Source organism: Miscanthus floridulus, chromosome 3 (assembly GCF_019320115.1).
Source record: "Miscanthus floridulus cultivar M001 chromosome 3, ASM1932011v1, whole genome shotgun sequence".
In the NCBI taxonomy this organism is placed as follows: domain Eukaryota; kingdom Viridiplantae; phylum Streptophyta; class Magnoliopsida; order Poales; family Poaceae; genus Miscanthus; species Miscanthus floridulus.
In genome coordinates, this window is record NC_089582.1 from 62220429 (window position 1) to 62234462 (window position 14034).

At 45.1% G+C, this 14034-nt stretch overlaps 1 protein-coding gene across 1 annotated transcript; it reads left to right on the forward strand.

The window, feature by feature from the left end:
- Positions 1-7773: 7773 nt before the first annotated feature.
- Positions 7774-13875, forward strand: LOC136545861 (fatty acyl-CoA reductase 1-like). Its single transcript, XM_066537840.1, has 6 exons — positions 7774-7997; positions 8127-8230; positions 12053-12252; positions 12405-12505; positions 12605-13035; positions 13174-13875. The coding sequence occupies exons 1-6, from the start codon at positions 7904-7906 to the stop codon at positions 13744-13746; spliced, it is 1503 nt and encodes a 500-aa protein (XP_066393937.1). The 5' UTR covers positions 7774-7903; the 3' UTR covers positions 13747-13875.
- Positions 13876-14034: the final 159 nt, after the last annotated feature.

Below are 14034 nucleotides of genomic sequence, written 5' to 3' on the forward strand. Positions count from 1 at the left end.
GCTTGCCTCCTGGTGTGGCTGGACCGCATAGGTCTCCATGCACCAGCTCGAGTCCGATGTTTGCTCGATACGCCGATGCCTGGGGAAAAGGCGCGCGGTGCTGCTTGCCGAGTGCGCAGCCATCGCAAACTTGCTCGGCACGGTGGATCAGCGGGATGCCATCCATCATCTCCTTCGCCCCCAGATCACGAAGCGACCTGAAATTTAAATGGCCATACCGTGCATGCCAGAGCCACGCCGCCTCGTCCATCTTCGTCATCAGGCACATAGGTACGGTGAGGTTGACCTGCATGATGTAAAGTTGTTTCTTCCTCTCCGCCTTTATCAGAACACTCATCTTCCCTTGTGAGCGCTCAAACACCTGCATGACCCTGTGATCTATCTCCACACGGCAGCCAGCTTCCTCCAGTTGCCCAAGGCTAACAATGTTGCAACGGAGTGATGGTATGTAATATACCTCAGTGAGTACTCGATGATCTTGGTTCTTCCCGGTGATCGTGACTGCACCGATCCCGCAGATCTCAACCTTGATCCATCTCCGAATCGCACCACCCCCTTGACTGTCTCATCGAGCGACACCAGCGATTCACGGCACCCCGTCATATGATTTGTGGCGCCAGTGTCGAGTACCCACGCCCCCGGTCATATGATGCCGGGAACACGTGTTCCTGATTCAGGAACACCTGCTGTGTAGCTGCTGCCGTGGATCGAACCACATTACACACCTGCGCCACCAACAGTGCTCCATTCTCTCCGTCAGCATTGGCATGGTGCGTGGCCTCCTGTCGCTCCTTCGGAGGTGCTTTCTTGCACTCCTTTCCCCAATGCCCATAGACGCCGCACTTGCGGCATTTTCCTTTCCATCGTGGTGTTCCCATCGACGTAAGTTCGGGCTCACGCCCTTCACCGCCGCCATTGTTCTTGCGCCTCCAGTGCTTCTCCTTCTTCAACAAGTGTCCACCGCCTCCACCACCCTTTGCAGTAGATGTGGATGATTCTGACACCATGCGACTCTTGTTCTTCTCAGCCCATTCTTCCTCCGTTAACAGGAGTTTTTCGGCTTTCTCCGTGACCTGCTCCATCGAGGGCTCAAATCTTTCCTCGGCCGCCCGTAGATGGCCGATCAGCTCCTCGATAGTCAAGTTTTTCAGATCCTTGAACATCTCGATTGCTACTGCCACCTGGCTGTAGCGAGACGGCACCACGCGAAGGAATTTCTTCACCACGCGTGCATCGGTCACAGTTTCCTCCCCGAGGCCACGTAGATCCGTGACAAGCTTGGTGATCCGGATTGCGAAGTCATCAATTGTTTCTCCCGACTTGAACGCGATCGCCTCGAACTCGGCCAAGAGCTTTTGAGCGTTAACTTCCTTGACACGATCTGCTCCAAGACGCATCGTCTTGATTGCTTCCCAAGCCTCCTTCGCCGTCTTCTTGTTCAAGAGCACGGAATGCATCTCCTGCGGCACTCCCCGGAGCATCGCTCCCAGCGCCAGCCGATCTTGGCGTCTTTCGACTTTCTCATCCTCGGTCGCATCCCAGAGATACATCCCCTCGAGATTGCACTGGATATGGGACGACCAACCCTGGTAGTTGGTGCGAGTCAACATCGGCCACCTCAAGTTTCCAGTGGCCTGATTAAACGCCCGCTCCATCGTCTCCTTCTCCGCCTTGTTGCTCTCCTCTCCCATGGCGACTGCTTTGGCGTTTACGTCTCCCTCTTCTCCGACTTGATGGATTGCACCACCAGACTTCCTCTACTCCTTCTCACCACCGACGAACGTCACCCCCTCGGCTCCGATACCAATTGTTGGAACCCGATCTGCTGAGTCGCCCGGAACGTCGACGAACGGCGGCGGGGCGGTGACCGCGATGAGCCTTGCGAGTAGATGGAAACACAATAACAATAAAACGAGAAAAGGTGGATTATGACGCTGCCTAAAACGCAGCTTATTTTGGCCCCTCTATTCTTATATTTATAGACTCGAGTTTACACAAACTCCCCACGCCGTGCCGCACAGGTGCGCTGCACCGTTTCACCGCGATGCGCGCCACATGCTATTGCCCCTATTCTAACTGACGCTAGATCATGATCGAGCATGTCATCGACCATGCCTTGCCCCTATTCTAACTGACGCTGGACTCCAACAGAAACAAAGATTACATTGCAACAAATTAGCTAACATGATGTTGCAAGCAAATGATATCAGTATAGAAGAAGCTGATTGACTGATATCACATAGTATTATGTATAATATATTGTATTATTATCATGATATAATGATAGGAAGGATGGTGCTGCCGGGAACAAGAACAAATGGTGAAGAGACAGGTAGGAATGCAGAACACCAAGAATATTCCTCTCTGGCAGATGCCGAAAATGATTAAATAGTCGATTTGATCCATGCCAACACGATGCTTGAAGTTGAAGCGCAGTTTGGTTAGTAGGTGGCCCTTTTCCGGAAATGCTGCAGTCATGCACAGCACAGCTTTCTCACGTTCTAATCTCTTCTTAATGAAATATGTGCTAAGCACGTTCTTGAAAAAAAAAATCCACAGCTTCCTCCAGTTTGCTGCTTGAATTTGAATATATAGCCGTTTTACCACTCCTTGATCTAGCTAGCTAGTTTTAAAATATTTTGTACAGGTTTAGCTGGGATTTTTTCATCATATACTAAACCACATTCCGTTGAAATGACGTGGTACATTATTGTTGTGCATTACCTGTTGCAGTGTTGCTTATTTACTAGTAGAATAGAGTCATCATTACTCGGCATACTGACTAAATCTGTTCCTCCTTCTAAAACTTTGACCGTCGATAGCAGTCGAAGTATTGTTTTAGAAAACATAGCAGTCGAAGTAGTATTGAGTTTGAAAACACAAAAAAGTCACGTGTGTATGTATTTGTCTTGAAGAGTACTTTCATAGAAGCATATACATTTAATAAGAGTTACTCCCTCCGTTTTAATTATAAAATATTTTAACTTTTTTAGATATATTATTTTTGCTACGTATTTAGACATAGTGTATATCTAAATTTATATAGCAAAATAAAGCTAAAAAACAAAACATCTTATAATTGGGAAGGAAGGAAGTAGCTCACCCTGTTCGCTTATGCTGAAATTTGGATTATGCTGATGCTTATGTTGAAATGTTGTGAGAGGAAAACGCTGTTCCATGGCTGAAAAGTAGCTCAAGCGAACAGAGTTCCCATCAACTGCTACATCATATCTACTAGCCATTAGAGAGTCAGGGACAAGTACTTAACTAGTTGGTTACAACACAACACAAGCATAAATGAACGCTAGCTTCACAACTTGTAGTTGTCATAATAACAACATCATGATGATTGATGAGAAAAAAAGACATGCACGCTTGAAGTCGAGTTCTCTATCATGTGGCATATAAATAGATAACGAATTAATCCACCATTGGGATTGGCAGGGTCCGAAAATGCACATAATTAGGTCATCTTTCCCTTGCAAGGCCAGATTTATGGACCTAAATGTGCCTCCTAGGGGTTATAGACCTACGGTGCATGACTAAACAAGCTTAGGGGGGCCAGATTACGATTTTGAAAGTTCATGGACCTAAGTGTTGTAGAGCCACAAGTTTAAGAGGCGTCAATGTATTTAACTCCACTAGAAAAGACATTATAGAATATAACTTTTATAGAGGTATTTGATCATTTGTCAAATGCATTGATCTCTCTCCCAACTGATAGATCAACTTCCCTTTATGGGATGGAGGGAGTAATTAAATCTATTCAAAGTTAGTACTCCCTCGGTCCTGGTATATATTAGGCGTGACCACCTTAAAATCCAAGGAACATATTTAATTATTCTCAACACTAGTACTACTGCATGGAGGGGTTTAGAGAATGCACGTCTTGCCTTACATATTAAGACGGAAGGTTGCCGTTTGTAGGGTCTTCCCAACAACTGATATGTTTGCTGCCGCATGATCCCTACTTCATTTCTGCTAGCGATTGGAGAGCCAGGGACAAGTACTTAATTAACTGGTTGGTTACAACTTACAACACAATGAAACACAAGCATGAATGAACTCTTCAAAGCTAGCAGTTGCCATAATACCAACACCATGAATCCATGAACCATGATGAGGAAAAAAGATAGCATGCATTATGTATCAGAATATAAGCTGCAACTACATTGTCTATTTCTATATGGAAGTCGGCGCGTGATGTCCCAACTCTCGACTGGTCTCCTGCTGCCTTGTTGTGGTTGATAGTCGTGGCAGGCAACTCCAGCTGCATGCATGCGTATCGTGTAGACGGAGCCGGTCTGGAGTCTAGTCGCCGCGGAGGCGGAGCTCCCATTCACGGCAGACGGCACCCTGCGCCTGTGACGAAGATGCACCTTTGCTACCTGAGCTGACGACCTGCAGCTTTGCTCTGCACAGCACATTAGTATGGAGTATTGGCATCTTTTGCTTGGCTGCTCTAATAACATGATGACAGTTGACTGAACGACTGACAGTGACTATGATTTCCTTTCATGCACACATCAGCTCCTCCTGATGAGTCTTTTGACCCTTGACTCTTTGACTCTTGAGGAAAATAGAGTACAACCCATATTATTGTTTAAATACTGAATCGCTGGCTCATCGTGTCCTGTTCGCTTGGCTTATCAGCCGTACTTTTTCAGCAAAGAAACAATGGTCCCATTCGCTGGTCTGAACTTTGGCTGAAACTGGCTGAAAACACTGTTCCGGCTGAATTGTTGTGAGAGAAAAACACTGTTCCGGCTGAAAAAACAAGCCGAACAAGCCAAATTTAAGACAAGCGAACGGGACTAATGTTTTTCTCTCACAACAAATCAGCGAACAATACTTTTTAGCCTGGCTTTTCAGCAAAACGAACAAGGCGCGCCACCTCTGTTTTTTGCTTTCCCATGGACAAGCGATTAGATTGCGAATTACACTTGGCCTCTTTTCTGATCCTTGAGACAGACGACTCCATACTAGCCAGTCCATGCATGCGACATGAGATGTCTGTCTCTATTGGCCGGCACGCATCAGAGTATATGAGGGCGCGTTTACTTTCGAAAATTTTTGGCTTTTGGCTACTGTAGCACTTTCGTTTGTATTTGGCAAAAATTATTCAATTATGGATTATTTAGGCTTAAAAGATTTGTCTCGCCAATTACAGGCAAACTGTGCAATTAGTTATTCTTTTTACCTACATTTAATACTCCATGCATGTGCCGTAAAATTTGATGTGACGGGAAATCTTGAAAATTTTTTGTTTTTGGGTGTGAACTAAACAGAGCCTTAGTAGAAAGAAAAGCCTTGACGCAGGTGAAAAACACTGGCTGATATCTGACTGAGATATTCTTGTGTTTCATACTATGTCAGAAACGTAGTACGGAATGAGCTAGCTGTGTGCTTTAATGTTGTAGAGGCCAGTGCATTCACATGTTTCAGGAAGAAATGAAAGATCATGTCAAGGCCTGTAATTCCCTAGCATTTGCTGCTGCTGTAACTATTACGTATTTCACATGGCAGGACAGAACTTGAAACAGGTTTATTAATTACGTATTACAGAGCGAGGCTAGACATCCGAATGAATGAAACCCAAAGGGTGGATTGCCAGAAAAGGCATGATCAGATCTGCCGTGCATTGGATTGCATCCCAACCCTTACCCGGCCGGCCGGGGTCCCCAACAGAAGAGGGAAGGGACCATTGCATGCATTGCAAATTAAAGGCATTGAAAGAGCTGCGGCTAACTAGACAGGCCTTCAACTCCTTAATTCCAGACACTTCCAAGTTCTCGCACTTTGCCTGATTGTTTTCTCACTCTCCCTCAAGAAATATAATAAAGATCATATACGATTACCTCTTTGTTCGGTGAGCAACTTCTTCTTCATAATAATGGGATAATTAACAAAATTATCCCGGCCTCTGGAGTCTGGACCTGAGAAGAAGACAGAAGCAATTTTGTTTACTCGTGCATATACTACTAGTTTACATGGAATGAATGAATATATACCGGTCACCTACTTTGCGCATGGCTCACCAGCAAATCAATAAAATTCAAAGAGTGGCGGCATGGCATTCTTCTAGTTTTTATTAGCTTACCGAACATGTCCTGTACGTGGTGAATTTCTCAGACAGAATTCAGAAACCCTTTGGATCGCGCATCCTGACGAACTAACTATATATCCACGTAATACGAGTACGTATAGATAAGGGGGAAGGAACGAAATGCATTCCGGTGGTTAGCAAAGGATTTAGCTACCTAGAAGTTGTGACCTAGTGAAGCCAACAATGCGCAAACAAATACTCGAGTAATTGTCAAACGACTGGCGGAGAAGACAGAACTTTTGTCAAACGATATGATGGTCCAATATAGCTTGCCTTCTTTTCTCACCTGCTTTATTACTATTTACCTATTGGGTTGGAAACATCCATCCGTTCCTTCCTGTGTACACTGCATGATGATAATCATGCATGTCACGGCTGTATCAGCATTCAGATTTCAGATGTCAAAGCACCTGGCCGCCTAGGGATTTCTTTCTTCTGAATATCATATATGACAGCAATGCAAGCTTGTTTCGTTTATTAGGCCGGTTGTTCATTGTTCCCACACATTTAAGATCGACGAATTATGCATGGTAGGAGTATATCTTAATTATATACTACTATATATACAAATAGTGCTGTGAAGATTAAGTTTAGGGGTGTTACATGGGAGTTTTCGGATAATAATAATAAAACAAATTACAGAAGTCCTCAGTAATCCGCGAGACGAATTTATTAAGCCTAATTAATCCGTCATTAGCACATAGTACTGTAGCACCACCTTATCAAATCCCTAATTATGCTTAAAAAATTCATCTCGTAAATTAGTTGCAATCTGTGTAATTAGTTATTTTTTTAGTCTACATTTAATACTCTATACATGTGTCCAAACATCTAATGTGATAGAGAATAAACTCCTCATCTGGGTGCATTGTGTTGTCCCTTGCAAATAAAGTCCATGTTGCCATTGCCCAATGCCCATTCGCTAGTTATAGATTACGATTCTGTTTGGTTCTTACGGTGCCTCCTAAAATTCCTGTCATATCGAATGTTTGGACACATGCATAGAGTATTAAATATAGACTAATTACGAAACTAATTACACAACTTGCGACTAATTTGCGAGATGAATCTTTTAAGCCTAATTAGTCCATGATTTGACAACGTTGTGCTACAGTAAACATATGTTAATGACAGATTAATTAGGCTTAAAAAAATCGTCTCACAAATTGACCTCCATCTATGTAATTGGTTTTGTAATTAATCTATATTTAATGCTCCTTATTAATATCTAAATATCAATGTGACATGAATTTTAGGAGCGACTAAATAACCAAACACCTCTACTCAACCCTCCAAGGGGCTGTTTAGTTACCCCAAAATCTAAACTTTGGTACTATGCAAAAAGAAGATTCCCCGTCACATCAAACTTGTGGTACATGCATGGAGTACTAAATGTTGACGAAATCAAAAACTAATTGCACAGTTTGGTTGTACTTTACGAGACGAACGTTTTGAGCCTAATTAGTCAACGATTGGACAATTATTACCAAACACAAACGAATACTACAATGCGCTGCAGTGCGCAACAGTGATTCCGACGGTGCCAACTTTGACCAACTAAACCAGGCCCAAGACGACTTGCACTGCTTTTGGTGGGCGGCTTGTGAGCCATAAATACCCACATCAGGACCCTCTTTTGGTGCGCGCGGTTCCTCTCATCAGTCACCACATAAACTTTCTAGCAGCACTCTAGCGTGTCTTTCTCCCTCCCTGCTTTTTTCTCTCTCGGATCACTCTCTCTCTCTCTCTCTCTCACACACACACACAAACACAGGAACACACACAGATTGAAGAAAGATGGTTGGAACAATGGAGGAAACAAGCAGGATCCCTGGGTACTTCAAGAACAAGGGCATCCTCATCACTGGCGCAACAGGCTTCCTTGGAAAGAGTAAGCAAGCATGCATATGCATGCATGTCTCTCTTGCTTGTCTTTCTTGCATGCATGCATGCATTGTGCTCACCTTACTTCACTTCCCCTGTCCTGGTGGTGCTCTCTCTGCCGTCGTGCGTTCTGCAGTACTCGTGGAGAAGATACTGAGGGTCCAGCCGGACGTCAAGAGGATCTACCTCCCCGTGCGTGCGCCGGATGCAGAATCGGCCAAGAAACGGGTGGAGACTGAGGTAATGACTTACTTCATGATGCACTTCTATATCCACAGCATGATCTCTGATACTTTCTTCTGTAGTTCTGTTCTGAGTTACCACGCACTGATTAATAATCAAAGTAGTGGTTCATGTTGCAAAGAACCTCAAACATTCTTCAGATAAAAATAGCAGATCGGCAAGGTGCCCCCACATCTTGGTGTGTGTGCATTTGTCGTTTATTTTCTTGTTTAATTTTTTTATGTGGTACAAAAAAATAAGGTACGAGTATGCATGTGGTACAAGCTAGCAATATAGGAGTAAAAAGTACTACCCCAGACGTATGTAGTACAAGATAATTAGTACACTTGTGGCGATGTGGGTACTTGTGGACAGCTTTGTCATGTTGTTACTCCGATAGCGCCATCTATACATCGTAATCCACCACTGAAGTTCTAATCATATCCTATAACAGCTACTGGTGAAGCAAACATATTTAGGTCACCTAAAAATTTCAGAATTTTTTGAAAGAGAAAACACACTACTGAACATGGTAGTACTCCTATGTGTGTAGCACAAGCACAACATGTGGCGTAAAAAGATGAGCAAAGCATCACTGCTAAAAGTCAGAACAAACTACTGACAATCAATCATTATTTATGCTGCTGTACGTTGTTGCTAGTGAAGGCTTTCTTCGGATCGGATCAGTTGCATCACATAGACATAATAGGTGCAGATTAATTACATACTATCTTTAAAAGTGATCATCAGGATTTCAAATTCTAGGCATGCATGCCAAGCAAACTACTCCAATCCTTGAGAACAGTCCATCCAATTCCGTATTCCGATGACTATTGATAAGAGTATCAAAGTTAATTAGATGATCCGTATTAGGCTGCCAATTCTGATGACAGCTATTATGATGCTGAAATCAAAGTTAGATCCATATTAGGCTGCCCTGCCCAACTCTAATATTCCTTATTCAGGAAATGAATTAGCCTAGCTAGAAACTGCAATGGAGCAAGTTACAGTAGCACAAGAAAAATCAGCAGCCAGGGCCCCTTGAGTGCAGCAGCTTTTAGATCTGAAACTTGCATGCTTCGGATCGGAGAGCCAGGAGCCATTCCAGCTGCAGCAGCATCTTATCAACTCTTAAAATAAATCAGCTTACTTATATGCCGACTTTAATACCTGTGCTGGTGGTAGGTTTAGTCAGGAGCAACGAGTAATTGCATGTCTCGGCACTTGTGCATGCACGCCCAATTCAATGTGCAGCGACATGCGTTGCCTACTGCCTACTCCTTGATGCGTGCTTGCTGGGAAAACTGTGTGCTTTTTTTTTTTTTTTGAGTAAAGGAAAAACTGTGTGCTGGGCTGCTGGCCCTGGCCTGCTGGGGAACCCAAGCTCATCCTGCTAGCTACTGTTGCATCATCTGAATTCTTGTAAAAACTAAGCAGCCACAGCTGCAAAATGCAGCCGATCAGGACATCCTCTCTTTTCCCTTCAATTTGGCCAAATGTCCTTTGCAATATTTCTCATAAGTTGCTCCACATATATTGTAGAACTACATGTGCTGTTTATTTCCTTTTCTTTTTACATGGGATAGATGTAATTTCTCAGTCTCAAATTAAATCAACTTTTAGAGTTATCCTAAGTCAAACTATTTTAAATTTCACCAACTTTATAAACAAGAGCACCGATAATTATGACATCAAATTAATATAGCTGGCTATACCATGAAATATATTTTTATAATATATTTATTTGGTGTCATAGATATTATTACTCTTTGGTATAGAGTTGGTCAAACTCAAGATGGTTTGACTAGAAATTAATTTATTTTGAGACGGAGATAGCATGTACTCCGATTAAGGTGTGTTAGGCCAATTCTAATGGGAGTTTTATGGACATTAAATATGCTGACATGACAGTGTATTGATGAAAAAAGAGATGATGATAGTTTCATAGGAGTAGAGATAGTTTCATGGGATGAAAATCTTCTGCACTATTTTTAAAATATGAATGCATTTGAAACTGAGTCATGAAACACTGGCCTTATAAACCCCCGTCGTGGTAGAACAGTGTTGTAACCATAAAAGGAACTGTTGTGTCCAGAAAGAACCAAGGCAAGGTCCCAACGCAAGGGGTCCCTAGGTAGCGGTAAGGATGGCAACGGGTCGGGTTCGGATTGGGTGGAGTCTCCGTGCACCTAAAACCGAAATCCGAAATCGAAACCCGAATCCGCCCCGAAAACGGATTCGGGTGGAAATCCATCACCAAAACCAAACCCGCGGATACCTGAAACCCGAACGGATACCCGAAACTCGAATGGATACCCGAAACCCGCGGATATATATACACATATTCACATGTATAAACAAGAGGCAACAAATAATAAATATTTTCATGAGTCAACTTTAAATAAATTTAATAATCTAAGTAAACAAATTATTATTAGTATATTATAAAACATGAGTTTTTATTCCAAATGATTTATTTCGGATATCCATTGGATATCCACGGGTGGAAAACCAAACCCGAAACCGAACCCGATTGGTTTCGGGGCCCCGAACCCGAAAACCGTGGGTGAAAAACCATCCCCAAATCCGAACCCGCAGAACCCGAAACCCGCGGATATCCACCCCAAACCCGATCCGTTGCCATCCTTAGGTAGCGGCCAAAGTTGAATGCTAGATTAGGGGGTGTTCGAGCTACTAAACTTTAGTAGCTACTAAACGGTTTAGTCACTTTTAGTAACTTTAGAGTTAATAGAGAGGACTAAAGCCTTTTTAGTAGCTTTTAGTCACAGCGTTTGATTAAAAAGTTACTAAAGTGACTAAGGCCCTGTTTAGTTCCAAAAAATTTTGGTTTTTGGCTACTGTAGCACTTTCGTTTTTATTTGGCAAAAATTGTCTAATTATGGACTAATTAGGCTTAAAAGATTCGTCTCACGATTTCTCGGCTAACTGTGTAATTAGTTTTTTTTTTCGTCTACATTTAGTACTTTATGCATATGCCGCAAGATTTGATGTGACGAGTACTATATAAAAAATTTTGGTTTTTGGCTTCAACTAAATGGGGCCTAAAAGCTACCAAATTTAGTAGCTCCAAAACGAACCAAACAGGCTCTTGGTCTCGGTGTGGTCCACGTACTGTACACAAACTTAGGCACCGTTTAGTTACAACCCAAAAACCAAAAATTTTCAAGATTCCCCGTCACATCGAATCTTGCGGCACATGCATGAAGTACTAAATGTAGACGAAAAAAAACTAACTATACAGTTGGCCGAGAAATCGTGAGACGAATCTTTTAAGCCTAAATAGTCCATAATTGGATAATTTTTGTCAAATACAAACGAAAGTGCTACAGTAGCCAAAAGCCAAAAATTTTCGGAACTAAACACGCCCTTAAGGCACTGGCAATTTTCAGCTCTTGACGTTTCACGCACCTAGATGGGCATTAAATTTGCAGCTGATAGCACAAGAAGTGCTGCTACGGTGCCGGAGCCGGAACCGCGTGGAGTCGTACCAAATGGACCTCTTATCGTGACACGTCGGTAAATTTGATGACTTGGCAGGATAATTTTGAAGAGAGATAGATCGCCTGTTCGCTTGCTCGTAAACGATCGTAAATTTTCAGCCAGGAACAGTGTTTTTCTCTCACACCAAACCAGCCAGCAGTAAATAATCCACGATCGTTTACGGCCTCCCGAACAGGCTGAGAGAGAGTTTCGTAATAAAACCCGCTGGCATAGTTAACCACACAAAAAAATGATGTGACAGTCTTTGTATTGTGCTATGAAACTCTACATTAAAACTAGCCTATGCTAATGTGATTGGCATGGTGCATGCACATGCAGGTGATCGGGAAGGAGCTGTTTGGGCTTCTCCGGGAGACGCATGGCAAGGGGTTCCAGTCCTTCATCGAGGAGAAGGTCGTCCCGTTGGCCGGAGACATCATCCACGAGAACCTGGGCGTGGAGGGGCCCCCGCTGAGCCAGATGACTCAGGAGCTCAGCGTCATCGTCAATGGAGCTGCCACAACAAACTTCTACGAGAGGTACGTATTTGTTCTGAAAATACTACTTACCCGATACGTACGTATATACGGTGTTCTTTCATATGCAGAACTGGGTGGTCAATGCTCTGTTCTGACTGACGCTCCTGCATTGCAACTTCAATGGCACCTGAAGTCGATCTGCGTGTCCGCAGGTACGACGTGGCCCTGGATGTGAACGTGATGGGAGTGAAGCATATCTGTCAGTTGGCCAAGCAGTGCCCCAATCTCGAGGTCGTGCTCCATGTCTCCACGGGTAAGGGGGTGTTTGAATGCAGGGACTCGATTACTACTGTGTTAATTTGCCGACGATCGATTGAAGAAAAGAAACTGAAACTGCAATCGGCCATGGCAGCCTATGTGGTGGGCGAGAAGCAGGGGGTGATCCTGGAGCGGGCGTTCAAGCAGGGCGAGACGCTGCGGGAGACGGAGGCGGAGCTGGACATCCACGCGGAGCTGCGGCTGGCCAGGGACTACCAGCGGCAGGTCGCCGAGCAGAAGAACGAGCGGAAGGCCATGAAGGAGCTGGGCCTCGCCAGGGCCCGGGAGTTCGGCTGGCCCAACACCTACGTCTTCACCAAGGCGCTCGGGGAGATGATGCTGGCGCGGGAGCTCGGCGGCGGCGTCCCCGGCGTGATCGTGCGGCCCAGCATCATCACCAGCATCCAGAAGGAGCCGCTGCCCGGGTGGGTCGAAGGCACCAGGACCATCGACGCCATCCTCATCGGCTACGCCAAGCAGAGCCTCTCCTGCTTCCTGGCCGACCTCCAGCTCACCATGGACGTGGTTGGTAACTAACTGCTGCTCATCAACTACTGCTTCTGCTTGTATTAAAAGTACCCCTATAGATAGGATAGATCACACACTTGCGATCAGCACATTTAAGTCACTGCACCAACCAACTAATAAATGGCCGCACCGCAGATCCCCGGGGACATGGTGGTGAACGCGATGATGGCCGCGACGGTGGCGCACGCGTCGTCGTCGGCCCCGGCCGACCAGCAGAAGACGCCGCCGCCGACGGTGTACCACGCGACGTCTTCCCTCCGCAACCCTGCGCCGTACGCGGTGCTGTACCGGACGGGGCTGCGGTACTTCAGCGACCACCCGCGCGTGGGCAAGGATGGCCGCCCCGTGCGCACCCGCAAGGTGCACTTCTTCGGCACCGTGGCCGGCTTCACCGCCTACATGGTGCTCCGCTACAGGCTGCCGCTGGAGCTGCTGCGCCTGCTCAGCCTGCTCTGCTGCGGCCTCCTCTTCTCGCGCCTCTACGCCGACCTGGACCGCAAGTACAGGTTCGTCATGCGCCTCGTCGACCTCTACGGGCCCTTCGCGCTCTTCAGGGGCATCTTCGACGACGCCAACGTGGAGAGGCTCAGGATGGCCATGCCCGTCGCCGACCGGGTGGAGTTCAACTTCGACCCCAAGACCGTCGACTGGGACGACTACTTCTACAAGATCCACATCCCAGGGGTCATGAAGTACGTGCTCAACTAGCTAGCATGCAGTGGTCACCAAGTGCATTGCACGCACCCAATCGTCGTATGTACTACCTCTACATGTACACCACCAGATCATGATCATGGATCATCCATCGGGATTATATATTATTATTGATTAAATCCATCGGCGACGGCGTGCGTGTGTATATACACATTGTTATTGTTATTATTGTTACTACGTTCATCGTCCCAACCATCCTCTATTCCTCACTAACCATAATGTATCCACTCAGCACCTGCTTTAGTACTACCTACGTACTCCTACTCCTAGCTCGTTTAGTGT

Excerpts from the sequence above, each read along its gene's own strand:
- LOC136545861 (XM_066537840.1), top strand. The coding sequence starts at position 7,904 with ATGGTTGGAACAATGGAGGAAACAAGCAGGATCCCTGGGTACTTCAAG. Across the intron at positions 12,506-12,604 it reads CGTGCTCCATGTCTCCACGG|CCTATGTGGTGGGCGAGAAG; the intron begins GTAAGGGGGTGT and ends CGGCCATGGCAG. Across the intron at positions 13,036-13,173 it reads TCCAGCTCACCATGGACGTG|ATCCCCGGGGACATGGTGGT; the intron begins GTTGGTAACTAA and ends GCCGCACCGCAG.